The 21,315-nt window shown below is 48.3% G+C and overlaps 2 protein-coding genes across 4 annotated transcripts in view; both read right to left on the bottom strand.

The window, feature by feature from the left end:
* TLCD5 (TLC domain containing 5) overlaps window positions 1–949 on the bottom strand; it is a 6,139-nt gene extending 5,190 nt beyond the window's left edge. The window contains exon 1 of the mRNA XM_007450610.1: window positions 893–949. The gene's annotated coding sequence lies outside the window, so the exon portion shown is untranslated. The remainder of the gene's footprint in view (window positions 1–892) is intronic.
* Window positions 950–8,641: 7,692 nt separating this feature from the next.
* POU2F3 (POU class 2 homeobox 3) overlaps window positions 8,642–21,315 on the bottom strand; it is an 88,243-nt gene continuing 75,569 nt past the window's right edge. For all 3 annotated transcript variants that reach the window (XM_007450608.1, XM_007450606.1, XM_007450607.1), the window contains 7 exons: window positions 20,727–20,909; window positions 20,180–20,321; window positions 18,105–18,241; window positions 16,382–16,543; window positions 10,881–10,947; window positions 9,675–9,810; window positions 8,642–8,681 (listed from right to left, as the gene is read on the bottom strand). In XM_007450608.1, coding sequence (XP_007450670.1) covers window positions 8,642–8,681; window positions 9,675–9,810; window positions 10,881–10,947; window positions 16,382–16,543; window positions 18,105–18,241; window positions 20,180–20,321; window positions 20,727–20,909 — 867 coding nt within the window. The remainder of the gene's footprint in view (window positions 8,682–9,674; window positions 9,811–10,880; window positions 10,948–16,381; window positions 16,544–18,104; window positions 18,242–20,179; window positions 20,322–20,726; window positions 20,910–21,315) is intronic.

Here is a 21,315-nt window from a genome sequence, read left to right as displayed (position 1 = left end):
CTCAAGATAAAGAGAGAGAGAGAGAGAGAGAGAGAGAGAGAGAGAGAGAGAGAAAGGAAGGAAAGAAAAAAGGATTGAAAATAACTCTATGATCCAGCCCAGTTCTGACAAGGAGTTCTGAGATAATTTCGTAAAACATCCAGGCCAATTTTCAGAGCAAGGGCCAGAGGTACAAAGGACCCAGAGTGAAAAGAACTGTCCTCTCTCACTTCCTTTGAAAGGCCAGGGTCACCGGCCAGTAATGCGGATCAGCTCATTTGGATATGCCGATTAGTATTTTTAGAGTCCTCTTCCCTGAATCCTAATTCCCTGGCAGAACAGAGGACACGGTAGCCCATTTACAAACAAATAAAAGAATAGACATTTATAAATGGCAGATACAACTCTGTGACCTTGGGAAAGTCACTCCATCTCCGTGTTTCGGCTTTTCACTCTTGGGTGAAAGAATGACAGGGTATTTAGATGGCCGATGGCCGTTCCAGCTCAGAATTCCAAGGCTCCTGTCCTTGCTCCTCCCGGTCCAGGGCCAGATTCGGGAGGAGGAGCGCTGGGCGGGCCCACCTGGCTCTGGGCCTCGGAGCAGGCGTGGCTGGAGCGAGCAGCAACCTCGGCGCCTGGCAGGCACCGCGAGCGCATCTCCCCCGGACGCGCCTACCTACACTGTGGTCACGCCCGGCTTGGGCTCACCTGAGCCGGACCGCTATGCCAGCATCCCACCCGGCGCCCGCGCCGGCGCCCAAAGGCAGAAGGAAACCACCCCCCCCTCCCCTCAGAGGCCAGGCCAGGCCATCTGCCCGCTTCCTTCCCCCGCAGCGGACCGCGCAGGCCGGGCCATCCATGTCGGGAGCCCATCCCGGCCGCGGGAGCCGGGCGGTCCCCGCCGCGCAGTTACCTGGTCGAGCGCCCCGGGAGGCCTCGGGAACCCCGGCCCCGGGGCTCAGGGCCCGGATCCCGGGAGCAGGAAGCAGCGGAAAGAGGGAGAGAGGACGAGGCTCTGACGGCTGCAGAGGAGGAGCCGGTGGTCTGGGGGCACCTGCTGGCTGGGAGGACGGAGCGCACAGCCAGAGCTGGACCAGAGACTGTTCGGAAAGCGGGCGGGAGGGTCCTCCTTCTTCGCGCAGGCCTGAGGGGGCGGGGCGGTGGTGGTGAGGGGTGATGATGACCTAGTGGTGACGTGAGACCTGCAGGCTGTTGCCCTTGCTTATGTATTTGTTTGTTGTCTGTTTGTTAGAATAAATATCCATCCCCGCCCCCCACGATGGGACAGCCCATCCCATAACCAGTTGTAGAGCACCTACTAAGTGCTTGCACCCCTGCTAGGCACTGTGTGAGATGAAAGACATAGTCCCTGCCCTCACGCTTGAGTCTTAAGTTGTGAAACAAGCACACAAATAACTAATTTCCAGGGAAGGGCTCAGGCCTGAAAATTAGAGTTGCATATTCCTTCTCATGTCAACCCTGTCACCAACTTGGCAGTAGAGTATAAAGCTTGAGGGTAAACCTGGCTCCGTTACTGACTGTGTATCTTTGGACAAGTTACTTTTCTGTGCCTCCGTTTTCTCATTCATAGAATGGGGATAATAATAATAGCTGTCTCATAAAGTTATTGCAAGAATTCTACACACTTTACATGTGGAAAGTGCTTACAGCAATGGCTGGTGCATGGAAGTCGTTATATGAATGTTAATTATTGTTGTTGTTACCTCACTTTGGGTTAATCCTCTCTCCTCTCTGGATCTGTTTTAATACCAGGGAAAGTAAGTTTGAAGAGATAACCAAACATAAGTATGGAGATGCAAATGGGGTAAAGAGAGCATCTGAGTTGGTTGATCAGGACAGGCAAAGGTAGGATGCTGAGGGGCCCAGATATTCTTAAGAAGAGAAGACCTTGAGAAGAATTATGAGCATTTAGGCCATGTCTGGGAAATAATAAATAGTCTTGTTTGGGTCATTTGTCTTGCCAGCCCTTTAAGAGTAAGGATCACACTCTTTTCATTTTTGTTTCCCTAGTACCTGGTACAGAGGCAGGTGCAATAAATGTTTGCTGGTTGAATGAATGGGCAATGAGCCTGGAAATGTATATTGGAAGCATATTGAAGCTCCTAAACCTTAATGACCATCTAGACCACTTGGGAAGTGTTTTCAAAATACCCTTTGTTCAGGCCGCACCTTGAAGGTTGTGCTTTAGTAGGCTTGGTGTGACGCCCAGGAATCTGTATCTTTTAAAATCTGCCCATAGATCTTCAGATGATTAGTCACATTTGGGGACCACTGATGTTAAAGGACCTTAAATGACTGATGCCTGCCTAAGATGCCAGGCTGAGGCATCTTATTATGCAGATAATAGGAAACCTATGATGATATTGGGCAAAGGGAATAATTTTACCATTCTCTCCAAGTCCTTGCTACTGAAAGTCTGGTCCAGGGACCAGCAAAATCTACATCACCTGAGAATTTGTTAAAAACACAAAATCTCAGACCCTAACCCCGGATCTACTGAATCAGAATCTGCATTTTAACAAAGTCCCCAATGATCTGTATGCACATTCAGGCAGTGGTTCTCAACCTTGACAGAACAATAGAATCACTTGAGGAGCTGTTTAAAATCCCAGTTCCCTGGGCCACATCCCAGACAAAGTAAATCAGAATCTGTGTGAGTGTCAATTTTTTTTTCAAGTTTCCCAGGTGATTCCATTGTGCAACCAAAGTTGAGAATCACTGCCATATAGAGACTCAATGAAAATCAGTATAAGACTAATTGGAGAAGACAGCCTGTCACAATTGGGTTGGAAAAGACCAGATAAGAGGTAGTAATAGCCTGCAGGAAGAAAACAAGGAAAGATCCATTTCACTAAATGAACATATAGTATGCACATCTCAACTTTTTCCCCATTTGTTTTTGTTGCAGTGTTGTTTTTTTCTTCTAGTATCTGAATCTGGAATTATCTTCTTGCTGCCACCATTTCCCAGGAAAGAACAGAGTACATATTAAAGGCCTCAGGAGTCTAAAGACTGAGGGGATAAGGGAAGGTGCTAGTTCTTCCAGTGGAGCCTTTATTAGGCCTTTATCCTGGGGTGACTGGGATTCCAGGTTCAAGCTCCATTACTTGGGATTAAATTTTATTAATTCACATATCTTTGGCCACAACCCTTGTTCCACCAAATCATATGCTTGTCAACTGTGGTGTCCCCCAGGAAAGTTCTGGGCTGTTAGAGAGAGCAGAGGACAGGAAACTCTCCACCAATTTATCTGAATAACAATAATATCATAATAATCATGATAATAACAGATAACACTTATTAATGTATCAGGCATTGTTCCAAGCACTTTACATATATATTTATATTATATATATTATATATATATATAATATATATATAATATATATGTATATTCATTCATTTAATTCTCACAACAACCCTACGAGATGGATACTGTTGTTATCCCCATTTTACAGGTGAGAAACTGAGGCACAGAGCACTTGAGGAACTTGCTCAAGGTGACATGATTAATAGGAGACAGATTTGGGTATGAACCCAGGCAATATGGCACTGGAGGTCATGCTCTTAACCACCAAGATAGTCTGCCTCCACTACAGATGGTGCTATATTTTTCTATATTCACAGCTCCTAACATCAGTGAAAGGCACTAGAAGTTGTTTAGAGGTTAAAAGAAAGCATTCAACTTTTAAAAACCTGACTTGCGTATTATGTACTAGTCGCAGAGAAAAAGATAGACTCAGCTACAAGGAGCTCCCCCCAGTCTAGCACTAGAAGCAGGTGAGTCAGCAAAAGCAGTCCATGAATGTAGCAGGGGGATACACAGTGCACAGGGAGAAGAGGCACTGAACCGGCAACCTGGAGCCTCAGGACAGGATTCCTAATTTGAGTCTACGACTAAACTCATTCTCTGAGTTGGACCAAAAGCCCTTAGTATTGGGCACCCACAGCTGGGCCCACCAGTCTTGAGTCAACTAAATAAAGGTCAAAGTTCTGGGCTTCCCTGGTGGCGCAGTGGTTGAGAGTCCGCCTGCCGATGCAAGCAACACGGGTTCGTGCCCTGGTCCGGGAGGATCCCACAATGCCGCGGAGCGACTGGGCCCGTGAGCCATGGCTGCTGAGCCTGTGCTCCGCAACGGGAGAAGCCACGACAGTGAGAGACCCGTGTACCTCAAAAAAGAGATTGAAGTTTTGCAGGTTCAAAAAGCAGCGGCAACAATTCTTTTTCCCTTTCCTTCCTCCTAAACAATGACTGGTTGTTGCCCTTTGATTCTCTTGTGCCTAATTAGATGCTGAGGAAGCTGACCAGGCTTCTGTTAAACTTGACTGGAATGATGAGTTTTACAGAATCTTGCAGACATGAAATGTGAATTGGTACCCACCTTCAGGTTTGACCCTGTTCAGCAACTGTCCAAGGCAACCGGAGGCTGAGCAGTTAGACTGTAATTCTGTTTATTTCTTTCATGAAAACCATGGTCAAATAGCCCAGAAATAGACCCCCGTAAATACAGTCAACTGATCTTTGACAAAGGAGCAAAGGCAACACAATGGGACAAAGATAGTGTCTTCAACAGATGGAGCTGGAACAACTGGACATCCACATGTGAAAAAATGAACCTAGACTCAGACCTTACACCATCACAAAAGTTAACTCAAAACGGATCACAGACCTAAATGTAAAACACAAAAGTATAAAACTCCTAAAGATAACAAAGGAGGAAACCTACATGATGCTGGGTGTGGTGATGCCTTCTTAGATACAACACCAAAGACAACCCATGAAAGAAATAATTAGCAAGCTGGACTTCACTAAAATTAAAGACTTCTGTGAAAGACAATATCAAGAGAATGAGAAGTCACAGACTGGGAGAAAATATTTGCAAAAGACACACCTGATAACGGACTGTTACTCAAAATATACAAAGAACTGTTAAAACTCAACAGTACAAAAACAAACAACTTGATTAAAAAATGGGCCAAAAATCTTAATAGACACCTCGCCAAAGAAGATACACAGATGGTAAATAAGCATGTGAAAAGTTGCTCCACATCATGTCATCAGGGAAATGCAAATTAAAACAACAATGAGATACCATTATACACCTATTAGTATGACCAAAATCCTGAACGCTGACAACAAAGGCTGGTAAGGATGTAGAGCAACAGGAACTCTGGTAATGTTACTGGTAGGAATGCAAAGTGGTACAGCCACTTTGGAAGACAGTTTGGTGTTTTCTTACAAAACTAAATATACGCTTACCACACGATCCAACAATCACGCTCCTTGGTATTTACCCAAAGGAACTGAAAATTTATGTCCACACAAAAACGTGCATGCAGATATTTATAGCAGCTTTATTCATAATTGCCAAAATTTGGAAGTAACCCAGATGTCCTTCAGTAGGTAAATGAATAAATAAACTGTGGTACATCCAGACAAGAGAATATTATTCAGCATTAAAAAGAAATGAGCTAGCAAGCTCATGAAAAGACATGAAAGAAACTTGAAGGCATATTACTAAATAAGCCAACCTGGAAAGCCTATATACAATGATTCCAACCATGTGACATTCTGGAAAAGACAAAACTATGGAGACAGTAAAAAAGGTCAGGGCTTCCCTGGTGGTGCAGTGGTTGAGAGTCCACCTGCTGATGCAGGGGACGCGGGTTCGTGCTCCGGTCAGGAAAGATCCCACATGCCGCGGAGCGGCTGGGCCCGTGAGCCATGGCCGCCGGGCCTGCGCGTCCGGAGCCTGTGCTCCGCAACGGGAGAGGCCACGGCAGTGAGAGGCCCGCATACCGCAAAAAAAAAAAAAAAAAAAGATCAGTGGTTGTAAGGGCGTAGCAGGGAGAGAGATGAATAGGTAGAGCACAGAGGATTGTTAGGGCAGTGAAAATACTCTGTCTGATATTATAATGATAGATATACATCATTATACTATTGTCCAAAGCTGTAGAATGTACACCACCAAGAGTGAACTCTAAGGTAAACTATGGACTTTGGGTGATTGTGATGTGTCAGTGTAGGTTCATTCTTGGTAGAAAAATTTTACTTTCTCGTGAGTGATGTTGATAATGGGGTAGGCTACGAACGTGTTTGGGCAGGAGGTCTATGGGGAATCTCCATAGCTTCCTCTTAATTTTGTTGTAAACCAAAAACTGCTCTTAAAAAATAAAGTATTTTTTAAAGGGTCAAATGAGTGAAAACCAGCATCATGGACAGTGCAGGACGTTAGCTTTCAGCACTCACCTGAGCAAGATGTCAAGGTGGCCAAGACTGCTGCAGGAAAGCATCAGCCCTGGCACCCACGGGTATGCAAGGAAAAGTGCATACATATGTGTGTGTGTGTATGCACAGATATGCACAGATGGGCTCATGGGTGGCAGAGTAATTTCTTTACATACTTTAATTATTGCTGCAGGCTCCTATTGTCTCTTTGACACATACCGAGCCCCTTTCAACTGGATCTTTTCTTGACAAAGTAACCACTACCAACAGGCTTTCTTCCACTTCATGACATGAAATATGAGTCTTAGTATAAGCCCCATTCAAACGAAAAACACTTACCTTATGGTTATTTAGGTATGGTTTTCTCCCTTGGATATTAGTATTCGCAACAAATGTTTAATGCCAATTTTAGTTTCTTCCCTTCAGTCATTACATTTTTGAAGGTCCTCCCTTTCCCACCACAGGTCAATGTTTGCCTCAAAAATGGTAACTCTTTAAATTTTTATTAACCCAAGAAAAACCACAGGGATAGCTTCCTTGCCCCTCAACCCTCTCATCAAAAGTCACAGTGCATTCCAAAGCCAAATAGATTTGGCTTTTGAATTGTCCCTTGTCTCAAATATCTATCACTTTCCATTGCGAATAATGAATAATTGACCTTCGGGACATCCTGAGATATGAACTATTAGCCTCAGCCTTCACCTCTTAAAGTCTACAAATGACTTGATCTTAAACATTTTCCATTCTCCCACTTACAAAATGAGGAAGCCAATCTCTTACCGACTCTGTCCTCAAGGCTGTTCTGTCAAAAAGAGTAGAAACTCTGAACTCTTTGGAGTCCTGTATTAATGTATATCATCTTTAGCATCAGTTCGGGGAGTCACAGACTTAATCCACCAATTTGAAACCCTTTCTCCATCCCGTTTCATTACATGCACTCACATGTCCTGCACAACAAAAGACCCAGAATAATCTAAACCTCTTCTTGCCAATAGTGGAATACTGTATATCATCACCATACAAATTTAGTTAGGAACAGAGAGATTCCTTTGAATCTCATCATTTTCTTGGACATGCTGTCTCTAAAAAACAAAAAGTTACCATTTCTGGAATGGCTTCACGTTACATGTTTACACACTGGCCCACAAAGAAGGAGACTCGAGAGAGAATGTTCCCGCAGAAATCAACAAGGATTCCCAGCCCACGTGGGAACTCTTGTGGAAGCTAGCAGGGTATTTCACACTTTGGTATTGCTTTTCCTTTCTTTTTCTTTCTTTTTTGTGAAAGAAGATAAAATATTACAGAGATCTTCACAATTCACACCTGAGTTAAACATTTTGCTGGAAAATTCCACATTAAGGAGAGAAGAACATAATGCAAAAAAAGGAAAGGGCTAACCTATATACAGGTATTTGCCAGCATAATTGTTGCGTGTGTGCTTTTGTGTTCTTCCTTCTGCACCAGGAGAAGGGAGAGAGAACGAGATAAGGAGAAATACAGGAAAGGAGAGAAAGAACGAGCGTTCCTGAACTCTGGGGCAGACGGAGCAGATAATGTGGGCAGAGCAATGTGCCCAGGGGGCCGAGCGTGGCTCAGCGTTCTGTAAAGAGGAGGGAATTCAGAGAACACAATCATGAATGGATGTGGTTCTGGAAAAGGGGTGGGGCTAAAGAGAAAATAGGGTGACATGGAGACTGAGTCAGAAAGTTTGCTGAACAGAGAGGACATCAGAGCTTTGGTGGAGACACATCAGATTCAAATCTTTTCATCGATTCTAGAATCAGTTTGGAGATTGCGGCTAAGTTCAGAGTCAAAACCTTCTCACCCCTCTGGTGGTTTGGCACCAGGCAAATGGCTGTGCCCAGAATGAGCTGGAGATGAGCTGGAGAATAATGACAAGAGGTCCTTTTTTAAAAATTTTTTTCCGGTACGCGGGCCTCTCACTGCCGTGGCCTCTCCTGTTGCGGAGCACAGGCTCCGGCCGCGCAGGCCCGGCGGCCATGGCTCACGAGCCCAGCCGCTTCGCGGCATGTGGGATCTTCCCGGACCGGGCCACGAACCCGCGTTCCCTGCATCGGCAGGTGGACTCTCAACCACTGCGCCACCAGGGGAGCCCAAGAGGTCCTTTCTGAAAGACCACTGTTGCAGTGAAGCCATCTGACATATTTGGAACGAGAGGAGAAGGGCACAGGCAAGGAAGGTAAAAATGGTCAACTCCTAGGCGGGCTGGCTGGTCGCAGTTTGGGTCTCCAGAGGCCCTTGCTCCTGAACAAGGCAAGAGTTTGGGTTCATTGATAGTGGAGATTCTCTTCTACTGTCCTGAAACTAATCTGTCCATACAGAGAAGGCGTGACTCCCTTCCTTTCAGTGGGGAATACAGGGCCAGGTGGCATAGGAGAAACTTTTTTGGTCTCAGTGGAGGTAGGTGGGATGATTCCATCGGTACCAAGATCTAGAAGGAAGGAAGAAACAAGTCAATCGGACAGCTTCTAATGAGGAGGGAAGATGGGAATGAGCAGTGAGCGTTAGCAGGTAGGTATGGGGTGGGGTGTGATGAAAATGTCCTGGAATCAGATCGTGGTGACAATTGCACAACCTTGTGAATAAACTAAAAAGCACCGACTTGTACACTTTAAAATGGTAAATTTTATGGAAAGTGAATTATATCTCAGGATAATTCTTTAAAATGTACATTATATGTTTTTCTCTCTCTCTCTCTTTTTTTTTTTTTTTTTGGTGGAGGCGGCTGAGGAGCTCCAACCTTTGGGGCTGTGCAACAATTGGCCCATAAGAGGTGGCTGCCTTGCTGAACAGTCTGGGTGTGGACAAGCGGGTTCACTTCTTTCGACAAGCTCAGGTCTTCAACCAATCGCCTAACTTGCAAATCTCTGTTTTGTTCTGAATCGGGGAAGGATCTCTCGAGGCATCCGCTGAGAACACTTCTTAGAGTAGATTCTTTGCATCATTAATCAAAGCTTGAGAGGCTGCTTTTCCCGCTGCATCCCGGGTGGGAGCATGAGGTTACGGGGTAGCACCCTCCTGCTCTCACGGTGTCAGCCACGCTGGAAGCTCAGGCTCGGGGCAGAACACCCCAGAGCAGAGGGGCTGGCCTGGAGGGTAACTCTCCTCAGCCCAGTGAAGGACCTGGCCCTTTCTGACAGGAGGGTTTGGAAATTTCCACCCTCCCAGTGAGGAGGGAAATGTTGGCTTTGTTGACATCAGCTCCTTGCCAGGACTGCTCACTGGCTGAGGCTTCTCTTTTAAATCCCACTCCCTAGGGAGAGAGTCCAGTCTGGTGCTCCACCCTGCCCCCTCCCTGCCCCCCCCCATTCCCCTTGTCCAGCCCCGTGACAAGCTTTCCTTCCCAAGGTGTTGACCCAGACACAGCTTCTCACATGTCCCTCGGCCCCGCTGAGGTGTCTCTGGGCTCGCCCCTCTGCCTCACCCTGAAGAGTTAAAACTGGTGGAGGAGTTCACAGCCGCTTTGGAGTTATTCTGAGATGCAGTAGGGCTGCTGGCGTGGAGTCCTGGGCCAGGAGACGAAGGCCTGCTGTTGTTCTCAGAGGGGCAGGATGACGTTACTGAGAACGGGGACAGGCAAAAACAAGGGGGAAACAATGAGGCTGGGTCTGGGGACCTCGTGGCATTCAGACACGTATCCTCCAAGGGGGCTCACCCTGTCCCTACTCGCCACCCATCTGCCCAACTCCTACCATGTTAGCATCGACACCCGGCCCCAAAGGGGCCCTCCTCATACACGCTCTCCTCGGCCTGGGCCCTGGAGAGCGGTGTGGCTGGTTCTGCGAGTCCCAGACTAGCCGAACGCAGGAGATACAGATGCCAAAATCATCCTACTCCAGGACACGCCCTGGGCTGGGCATACGCAGCCCCGGACCACGGGGCAGGATGAGCAAAAGAACCAGAAGCCTTGGAAAGGAAGAGAGGAGGAAAGAAAGCAAAGTGCTCGGGGAGGAAAAGAGAAGCTGAGAGCACAGGTAAAGACAGCCAGCCTCTCTGATGCTGCCATCTCCAGATGGTTCGTGGTCTTCCAGAAAGAACACAACCAGGAGTGAGGAGTCCCGGGCCATTCACTAAGCAGCTCTGTGGCCTGTGGCAACTTGTTTCACTTCCCTGCATCCCCTTGCATTCCCTTTTCGACCTCTGTAACACGACAGATTTGGATTAAACTGTATTTGAGTTTCCCAAACAGCATTCTGTGGAGAAGGTGACATATATTTCACCCTCCAAGCTAAGATGCTTTGAAGGGTCGAAGGCACTGCTATTGGTAATTATGTCAGGACAAGGGACTGTCGTATGGTCATCCTCTCTAGCTCTTTGAAATGCTTTGGAATATTCTTTGAAAAATAGAGTTCTGTAGAAAATTGGTTTGGAAAACCCTGCCTTCCATACGGTTCATTTGTATGGAGAAACTGCGGCAATTAAAACAAAAAGAAACACTTGTTCAAACTTGGCCTACCCAGCATTTCCCAAACTTACTTGATCACAGAAGACTTTTCTTCCTAGCACAGATTTTAACATCTTTTGAAATACGTTTTGGGAATGCTGACTTAGGTAGGTACCTCTCAGTTCTAGTATCCCATTATTTAAAAGAATTCTGGTACTATTCAGAAACCTCATTTTTAGAGCTCACCTGTTCCAGGCATGGTGCTGTGGACAGGAGGGACAGAGAGGGGCCCCAGAGACCCAGAGGGAGACACCTGAAAGGCAACAGAAGCTTATAAATGTCCACTTCTGCTTCCTTCTCCCACCTCTGGCACTTCTCCCAGGATGCTGGGTCCCAGACTCTGCAGAGACAGGGCTCAGCTTCCTGGATGATTTCCTAATCCCAAACCTGCACTCTGTGCCTTGTTTCATAGGAAGGTCTCTGGACCACGTACAGCACCCAGCTCTGGCTCTGCCCTGCTCCCGTGTCTCCCTGCTGCTGACACCAGGCCCTGACCTCCCTGCTGTGTGTCCCTTGCCGAGGTCTCTTGGGCACTGCCAGGATGAAGCTGCCCTGCTCAAGTGCTCCGGTGATGAGAGGAGCATGCCTCCTGGCCCCTGCTGTGGCTGACGCTGCTGGATGGCTGCCTAGTTTCCAGTCCCTTCTTCTTCCTTTTTTAAAAAGTATTTATTTATTTTATTTATTATTTATCTATTTCGGCTGCACCGGGTCTTAGTTGCGGCACGCGGACTTCTTAGTTGCGGCATGCGTGTGGGATCTAGTTCCCCGACCAGGGATCGAACCCTGGGCCCCCTGCATCGGGAGTGTGGAGTCTTACCCTCTGGAGGACCAGGGAAGTCCCTCTTCTTCTTTCTTAAAAGACCCCTGCACTTGCTCAGGGCAGCAGAGCACCCAGCCCTAACCACCCTGTTTCAGGCTTCCCATCTTGATGCATGAGTGGACCATCTACTTCTTGCCCTGGATACCTCACAGCATCATCAGCTCTGAGTTTGGAAGGGACCTAAGGTGATTTAGCTTAACCTCCCACGCAGTTCAGGAATTCCCCCCCTCAGTATTACTGTCCTAGCACAACCTGGAACAAGATACAATAAAAAGAATAGACATTGTGGCCCAACAGATCTGGGGGTGAGCCCTGGCTCCACCACTGTCTGTGATTTGGGCAAGTTACTTAACCCCACTGAGATTTGGTTTGCTCATCCGTAAAAGAGCAGTAATACCTCCCTCATATTTTCTTTTAGTTAAGATTTAATGGGATAATGTCCGTAAAGCTTCCAACTCGATGCCTGGCAAACAGCGCACGGCTGTTAGTGCCCTTCCTTCCAGCAGGAAGCTGTCAACTGTTGTGTGTTTCTAGCTAGAAACTGTTTATTTCTTCATTTGAGCTGAACCCTGCATACTTTTCCTCCCCCTTATTCTTCTCATGCTGACCTGGGACGCTCAGATCAACCCTTACAAAGGACCTTGCAAGGAAGTTCTGCTCAGGGAGCTGTGATTGGCAATCCACCCCTCCCCAGTTTGGAACATACCATCCCGACAGGATGCAGCATGTACTCATTTCCTAATTAATCAGCAATGGTTCTGCTGCTTTCATTTACCTGCCCTTTTACAAGGAGCGTCCTCAGTCGGCTGGGGCCCACCAAGGGTGGAGACAGGTGTGGAGCAGCGTGGTAAGAGGTAAGAGATGTTATCGATAATCTCCCTCTCTCTTCTCCTCTGCCCCTCCCTGCTGCCACACCCCCAGAAATTTGTTGTTGTTTTAAAATAAACAATTATTTAGTCACTGCGACCAGCTTCTTCTGCTTCCTTCTGGAGACAGACTATACATACGCAAGCAGACATAGATATGGTTCCTTTAACGTTTTGTATATAAATGGAAGCATTCTGTGCACACTGGTCTGAATAATTTTGCCTTTTTTTTTTCCTTCCTTCTCTCTCTGTCTCATTTTTTTTTCCCCCCCCCCCCCCTTAACTGTGTATCTTAGAGATCATTTCACATCAGAAGCGGAAGGAACTGTGTCCTAGTCCCACGGACAGTGTCCCAATGAGACCTGAGGAGAAGACAGGATTAGAACATTTTCTCTAGTCTCTTCCTTCAGGATGCCACAAGTATTAATGTGATTATTTTTTTTAACATCTTTCTCCCCCACTAGGCTGGGGAATTCATGAGGGAAGGATGATGCCTGCGTGGTCCCCTGCTGTGTCCTCAGTGTCTACTGCAGTGCCTGGAACTTTGCGGGTGTTAAGTAAATATGTGTTGAATGCACGATGAGAACCCATGACACTCCTTTACGGCACCTCCATGCCTCCCACCACTTTCCTCCACGTTGGTGTCCTGGGCTGGGATTGAACCAAAGCGATAACTGCCTCCCATCTATTCTAAACAAAGCCCCATCTTTAAAGATTCTGACTCTCTTATGACATGGTTCAGGTTCCTTAACATGGTCTACAACGCCCTACATGATTTAGCCCCCGCCTACCACTCCAGCTTCCTCTTTCACACACTCTCTCTCACTCCTCGGGTTCCATTCCAACCTTCTTTGCTTCCTCTCCCCACCCACCCCAGCCTCAGAACCTTTGTACACACTGTTTCCTCTGCATAGAATGTTCTTCCCGACACTATCTCCACCCTTCCGTCCTGTCTCCCACCGCAACTCAGACCTTTTCCCCCATTCAAGTCTACGCTTTCTTCTGCTGTCAATTTGAGCATCATTCCTCGAGAAGCCCCTGACATCTGGACTAGGTTAGGTCCCTCAGATACCCGCACATCTTCTCTGGAGGCTTCATCCCAAATTGCATTTGTTTAATGTCTGTTTTCCTTGCTAGACTCTAGGCAGAGATCGCCAGTAAGTATCCTGTGCACCACCATATCCCAGTGCCAAACAGATGGTGGGTGCTCAGTAAGTATTTAAGACAGGAATGGTGAATGAATATCACATTGTCCCCAACCTAAAACTGTCAACGGTTCTTCATATCTTTGAGAGTAAGTTAGCATCCACGACCCACCATGATCTAGCTCTCATCAACCTCTCTGTCTTAGTCCTAAACCCTTAGCTCCAGCCAGACCAAAAGGCTTGTGATTCCCCAAATGCATCATGTTGTTTTATAATTCCATGCCTCTCGAACACTGTTCCTTCTGCCAGCTATGCTGTTCTTTCTGCTAACTCCCAATCTGTTCTCCAAACAAATCAGGGGGTTAGCCCTCCCACACCCCATTCTGATTTGGGGGTCTTTTATCTGTGTTCCCAAAGCACTTTTGCAGGGCTCTTCACATCTGCGTCACCCCTCCATCTACTTCGTTGCAATTTTTTTGCATTTTCTGGTTCCTCCTTCTCAGTTTCTCTCCTTGGTGCTCTCCCTTTGCCCATCCCTCAAAAGCCAGTGTTCCCCAGGGTTGAGACCTCAACTTTCCTCTTTGCTTCCTCTGTACAAACTCCACAGGTGAGCTCCTCCTTGCCCAGGATTCCAACTACCACCTGTGTGCTTATATGACTCCCAGCCCATTTCTCTACCTTAGGCTTTCCTCCTGACCCCCAGACCCATTATTCCAAGTGCCCAGGGGCATTCCCACTTGGGTGTCCCACAGGCCTCTCTGTATATCATAATGAGGTAAAGAATTGAAATCATCATTTTTTCCTGCTCCTAAGCCAGCTCCTCCCCCTGTGTTTAATTGTTCCATCAACAGGCACCAGCTTCTACCCAATCAGCCCAGCCTGAATGCTGAGAGTCATCAGAGGATTCTCTTTCCTTTATCGCTCTCCCGGCCCCACCCAGTTTGCAATTTAGTAACCAAGACCTAGTAATTCTACCTTCTAATTATCTCCTGAATCTCTCCCATCCCCTTCATTCTTACCAAATGGGTTTGCTTCAGCCCTTATAAAGTCTCTGCTGGATAACTTCAGTCACATCTAACTGGTCTCTCTGAAACCAAACGTGATGCCTCTCAAACCACCCTTTATAACTACAGTCAAAGTGGTCGCTCTAAAAAGCAATCAGATCACACTAATGCCCTACTTCAGATCCTTCAGCAACTCCCCAGGGCTTCAGGTTCCTTAGCCTCGCTCATAGTCCCTTGTGTCTGGCCCTTGCTGATCTATCCAGCCTCATCTTTCAACGTTCCTCCACGTGGAACCACCGGCGATTCCGTGCATGTGCCCTGTCCTCCCTCCTCCATACCTCTGCTCTCATACTATCCCCCTGGGGGAATTCCACCCCTCACCTATTTGCCTCTTCACTCCTTCTTGTCTTTTTAGACTCAGCTCAGGTATTAATTATCTCCTTGGGGAAGCCTTCCCTAACCACCACCTCCCAAGGCTTTGTTAGCTGCTACCCCTAAGTTCTCCAAGAGAAACCATCGTGTTGTTTATCATTTGTTTATTTGTCTGTCTCCTCTGCTAGGCAGTGAGGTCCTCTGGGACAGGGAACGAATATTACTTATTTGTGCATCCCCAGCACTCAGCACAAGGACCAAAACATAGTAGATGGTCGACAAATGTTTGGTGAAAGAATAAACAGTAGTATAGTTTTACAAAGTAGCTATGTCCCACCCAGAACGAGGCTGAATTTCACCCATCCTTGAGTACGAAAAGACAGAGGACAACACCATTCTCCCCAATTCCCTTAACCTTCAACCATCACCATCCCTAGGGCTAAAGAAGAACCTTCCCCCTCCCCCACCCTCCAGGCACCATCTCTCTCCTAGATGGAGAAGACATTTCGTATCCTCCAAACTTCCCATTCTGCCTGAACTTCAACTTATTGCCAGCCCTGACTTCTCCCCTCGAACCCCAGAATCACAGATATAACTGTCTGCGTGACCCTTCCTCTTGGATGCCTAGGAGGTAAGTCTAACTTAATACGACCAGCTCTGAATACTTAGCCTTTTTTCCCCCTCAAACCTGTTCCTCCTGCAGTCTTCATCATCTCCAAAAATGGCAGCACCTTCCAACCAGCTGCTCATCCTGGCCTTATTTCTCACACTCCATATCTGAGCTAACAGCACATCTTGTTGGCTCATGGTTGAAATACGTTCAGAATCCAGCCACGTCTCCTCACCACCATGATCTCCACCCTAGCCCAAGCCTCCACCACTCTCAGCCTGATTGCTGTAATTCCCAGGCTGGTATCCTGCCTCTACACAAATTAATCTCCACATAGCAGCCCATGTCAGTTCTCCAGTGGCTTCTTCTTTCACTCAGACTAAAAGCTAAGGTCCTTTCGATGGCCTCCGAGACCGCGGCGAGTGGCTTCCTGTTACTTCCCCGTTACTTCTCGGACTTCACCTCCCGCTGCGCACCTCCTTCCTCACCCTGCCCTGGCGACACTGGCTTCCTTGCTTTTCCTCAAACATGTCAGGTCTTCTCATTTTCTGGTCTCTCTACCTGGAACACTCTATCCCTCAGATATTTCGTTCCCTTTCAATACTTAGATCCCTGCTCAAATGTCACCCTATCAGAGAGGTCTTTTCTTACCCCTCTACTATAAAAGCATCTCCCCGTAATCACTTTCTATCTCCTTATCCTTCTTTATTCTTCTTTATATTATATATATTTTGTATACAGCATCTCTTTGTTTATATATTCACTCCTTGCTCCCCAGCCCCCATCTTCTTTAGGACGGGGAGGACTCTTTGCCCTCCGGGCTTCATCTCCCCCAGGGCTTGGCAGGCAGCTTGGCTCCTGGCCACTCACCAGCCGGGAACTGTACATGGGTGATTTGATGGGTGTGGCCACAGGGCAGTTGATTCGCTTCTCCTTTTGGCGGCGGTTGCAGAACCAGACCCTCACCACCTCCTTCTCCATGGACAACTGCTCTGCAATCATGGAGATCTCCTCTGAGCTGGGTTTGGGGTTCTACAGAAACCAAAGGGATAGAGTAGTCAGGAGGAGAAGGGAATAGGATCAAGAATTGTGCGTGGGGAACAGATGTTCCGGAGAAGCAGGATAGAACAACAGATGGAGCAAAAGCTTTAGAATCAGACCTACGATGGAATAGTGGCTTGAGCACTTACTCTGTGGCCTTAGGAAACTTTCTGAACCTCTCTGAGCCTCAGTCTTATCATCTATGAAATGAGAGAAATAATGCCTACCGTATAGGATGATTATGAAGATTAAATGAGAAAATGTGTATAAACTGCCAAGCACAGGGCCTGGCACAGGGTGGAGGCTCTTCTCTCGCTCATTCTTCAGAAGTTCTGAAAAGAGGAGCCCACTGATGAGTTAGGTAGGGCGGGCAGAATCCCCAGAACACACGCTCCCTTCTGTTCTTTCCTCAGAATCTGATACCCTTCTCTTGCGTCATTTCTTGCTGCCTACCTCAAAATAGGAAATGATAAAGTTAAAACATGAGGGCCCATCAAGACTATAAAGGAGACATGTGTGTGTGTGTGTATACACACACACACACACACACAAACACACACACACACACACACATTCCAGTACATATCCATCACTCCTTTGTTCTGACCCCTCCCACCCCCACCCAATCTTTGATCTTAGCTCCCTTCTCTCCCTTCTGCACCCTCCCTTACTCTTGCTGCTCTCAGAAACTTAATCAGAAGGAAAAGCCAGGTCTTGTCATCCTGCCAGCAGGATGCAGCCATCAAGTCCTGAGTCATATGTGCTGGAGAGTCTGCTGGAGACACAGGAGTCCTGGAGGCCTGGGGCCTGCAAGGTGGAACTAGGCCACCGGCGAGCCCTTTAGGGACCGTGTGGTGTGGATGGCAGCTCTGGAGGCTGGTCCCTAAGGGATCCTGGGCAGGGGCTGTTTAGACCACACCTGTTTACCCCTCTTCTCTTCCCCAGCTCCCCCGGGGCACATAACTGGTATTATTAGTGCACATATTGGCTCAAGAATATACTTTTGCTGCAAGTTCAAAAAGCTGTCTGTATGTAATATGACTACAAATATTTCAATGTATGTAGAAGAGAGGAATAGAAGGACGTGCATTTAGATGGCATGTGGTGGCGGATTTTTTTCCTGCCTCCCTGCATTTTCCAAATTGTTTACAATGAGCATTTATTATATATATAATTTGAAAAATACAAAACAATGCAAAGAAAATAAAGAATTTATACACAATGCCCTGGCTTTGCTCCCTTTATCTCAACTGGATACAGAGATACACTCTCCTCTGGGATTCTATACCCCAGTCTTTAAATCTCCCGGCTCGAGGGACAGTGGGCACCAAACAGAGGTCAGGGCGAGAAGGGTCAGTGGGGGAGGAAGTTTCTGGAACCCAGCCTCTCGTTCAAACACCGGGGCACCTGGAGAGAGAGCGTGTCTCTGTGTCCCGACCCTTTCCCAAGGCAGGTGTATGGGGGCTCAGGGGTGGCGCCGGGGGGCTTGTGTGCGTCTGCTCAACCCCTGTGCCAGTCGGCCCGCCCGTCGCCACCCAAAGGGCCCGCTCACATCTTGAAATCTCTTCTCCAGAGTCAGGCGGACGCTGGTCTCGATGCTGGTCCGCTTCCTCCTCTTCCTCCCGAACACTTCACTGAGGGTGGGGTAAGAGCTGGGGGTGCTCACGGAGGGGTCTGATGCAGAGGATTCTGTGGGGAGGGGAGAGCAGAGGAGGCTCAGGGAAGGGAAAGCAGCTGGTTCAGGCTCTGGCTCAATGGACTTGGGGTCCAATGACCCTTCCCGGCAGGTTCTGCAGCCCCCTCCCCGACACAGGGGAACCAGACAGACCAAGAATCCTGCTTCCCCTCGTTGCTCTGGGCAAAAGGTCCTCCATGCCTCTCACTGCCGTGCCTCCAGCGTTTGCGGTCATGGTTCAGGGACATCCAGACATCAGCGGCACATGTGGGTGTGCGTGGGGGCAGGCAGAGCTCCTACGAGTGACGCCCATGAGCCTGTCTTTTGTAAGTAGGCCTGGATGTGAATCCCGAGGAAAACGAGGACTGGTGTTTTGAGCTAAAGGCAGTGGCACTTGGTGGCGGAATGTTGGTGTGGAAGCCACTTCCTTTTCAGTGTCAGTGTTGGGGTTGAGGCTGTCTGAGGGGTCGGCGGGGATGTCCCTTAGGAAGGATTCAGGCGCAGCCAGGTAATCGCACAAGAAATGATCCGCAAGATCCCTTCCCGAAGATCCTAAGACCTTCTGATCACCTCTTTCACTTCGGCGCTCCAGTAAAACCGCCGAAGGATGAGCCTTCCACGGGTTGGGGTGGGGTGGGGTGGGCTGGGAAGCTCCCTCACCCCCTCCCTTGTTTCCACGTGGAACAACTTCCAAAAGGGTCACACCCTTGGCTGCCCATCCCCCGCTTTCCTCTCTCTCCATAGTAACCACTGACCCACACTATCTACAGACGAGAGCCCAGCTCTGACACTGGCTCTGCTCCTAGACCAGTGGTTCTCAACCTGGGGCGAGATTCTGTACCACCCTCACTCCCCCAGGGGACATTCGGCAGTATCTGGAGACGTTTTTACACCTGTCAACAGGGGCCAGGTGCTCTTGGCATCTAGTGGCTAGAGACCAGGGATGCTGCTAAATAGCCTACAATTCGTAGGACCGCCTCCGCCACAGATCAATATCTGGCCCAAGCTGTTGCTAATGCCTTGGTTGAGAAACCCTGTCCCATGCTATGCCATGACACCAAACTCTTCCATTCATTATTGCAAACGTTTTGCCCTTGGCTTACAACCGGGACCTCCTGGCCCCCCACGCCTGACTGAATCCTCCTGCAAGCCCCACTCCTGCTGTAAGGTTTTCCCAACCAGTGTAGCTTGGAGTAACTCCCTGCCCTCTGAAAACCTGCTCAAGAATTAGCCAGGTGAAGATCTTGCGTTGTGCATACTGCCTCCTCCTCCCAGCCATGAGACCCTAGAGAACCTGCTTCCCTATCCCCCTGACCTAGACCTAGTCCAGACAGCAGTCTGGGTAAGTGTGTTTGCTCCGCAGACCCGACCTTTGTCTCTGGCGAGCTGTCCTACGGTCTAGGCTGGGTGTGTCTGGGGTAGGGAATAAAACGGAGCAAGTCTTCGTGGCCACAGACCTAAAGCTATGTCTTCCATGCGCTTTATCAGTAGTGAAGCTGACATTTTCATCTCTACTTGGCTGTCTCCTGTGTCTGATTTCTCAGCTGGTTCCAGACTCAGGAGGAGAGGAAAGGGTACTATGTATTGACTGCCAAAAGCCCCAACACAGAGGACTTCCCCGGTGGTCCAGTGGGTAAGACTCCATGCTCCCAGTGCACGGGGCCCGGGTTCCATCCCTGGTCGGGGAACTAGATTCCACATGCATGCCGCAACTAACAGTCCGCGTGCTGCAAGTAAGAAGCTCGCGTGCCGCAACTAAGAGTCCACATTGCAACTAAAAAAATATATCCCGCACGCTGCAAATAAGACCTGGCGCAGCCAAAAATAAATAAATAATAATTTTAAAATGTTGTTAAAAAAAAAAGAAAGAAAGCCCCAACACGGACCAGTCACCATCCCCTTCCCTGCAGACCTTCTAAGGCTCCATCCATCCTCGTGTCCCTGAGGCCTACCTGCATCATTCAGCCACTTCTCCAGCAGCGGCTTGAGCTTGCACATGTTCTTGAAGCTCAGATTTAGAGCCTCAAATCTGGAGATGGTAGTCTGGCTGAAGTCGTTGCCGTACAGCTTTCCCATCGCCAGACCCACGTCTCCCTGCACGCAGGGATGGAGAGGGAAGAACTTTGAGAGGTAGGCCCCTTCTCTCCTTTGTCCACATCCCTCACCATCCTAGCGCCTATCCACACCCAGCGAACCTTTGCTCACCCTGGCTCCCTTCCAGTTTCTTCCCTCTAAGATGGAGACTTGGTTATTTCTCTCCCTAGACTCTGAGTGTGCTGTGCCCTCGTGCCTAGCTCCTTGCCTGGCTCTCATTGCTCCCCCCTCCACCAGCGGTGTTCCCATTTTCCCTACCAACGGCAACTGTGCACCATTCTCAGGGGACACAGGAACACGATGGGTTTGCCCCAAACACAATGAGCTCTTAAAACCTCCACTCGGGAACCCCAGTCTCTACTCACTCAACCCAAGTTCTTCCACCTCCTTTGCCCCAAACCGAACCTGTGTGAAGCCCAGCTTAATGCGCCTCTGCTTGAAGGTCTTGGCAAACTTCTCCAGCTCCTCCAGGTCACTGGGCTCATCAGCTCCTCCAGAGCTGGGGAGATGCTTGGGGACTGGGAGATGCTGGGATGCTTCCAGATGCGGTTCTAAAGAGGATCCTGGCACCCCAGGGCACCCAACTGCCTAAGAGCAGACACACACCAAGCCAACGCACAAACGGTCAACAGATCAAACGCATTTCCTGATATTTTGTACTAATAGGCCCGCTTAGAGGATGACAGATTGGATTCCTATTATTTCGACGGTGTGGAAGTGGAAATTGGAGTCTCCATGAAGGGACTGGCAAATAGCTGCAGTAGCGGGGGTAGAAACTCCTGGGGTAGGAGTGCGGGACAGGGAGGTGGCCTTTCCGGGTTTTAGTCTATGACTCACTATTTGAGTCTGAGCAGGTAACTTCCTCCTTTCAGTTTTATCCCATAAAAGGAGCTCGCAGACTCGTTTACAAAGATCCCCGAAACAGATCTCAGAACGGGACAAGGAAAAGGTTGTTTGCCTTGCCTGTTCTTTTACACAAAGCAAAGTAACTGAG

Source organism: Lipotes vexillifer, unplaced genomic scaffold (genome assembly GCF_000442215.2).
Source record: "Lipotes vexillifer unplaced genomic scaffold, Lipotes_vexillifer_v1.1 scaffold352, whole genome shotgun sequence".
Taxonomy (NCBI): Eukaryota; Metazoa; Chordata; class Mammalia; order Artiodactyla; family Lipotidae; genus Lipotes; species Lipotes vexillifer.
This window is presented reverse-complemented; position numbering and strand designations above follow the sequence as displayed.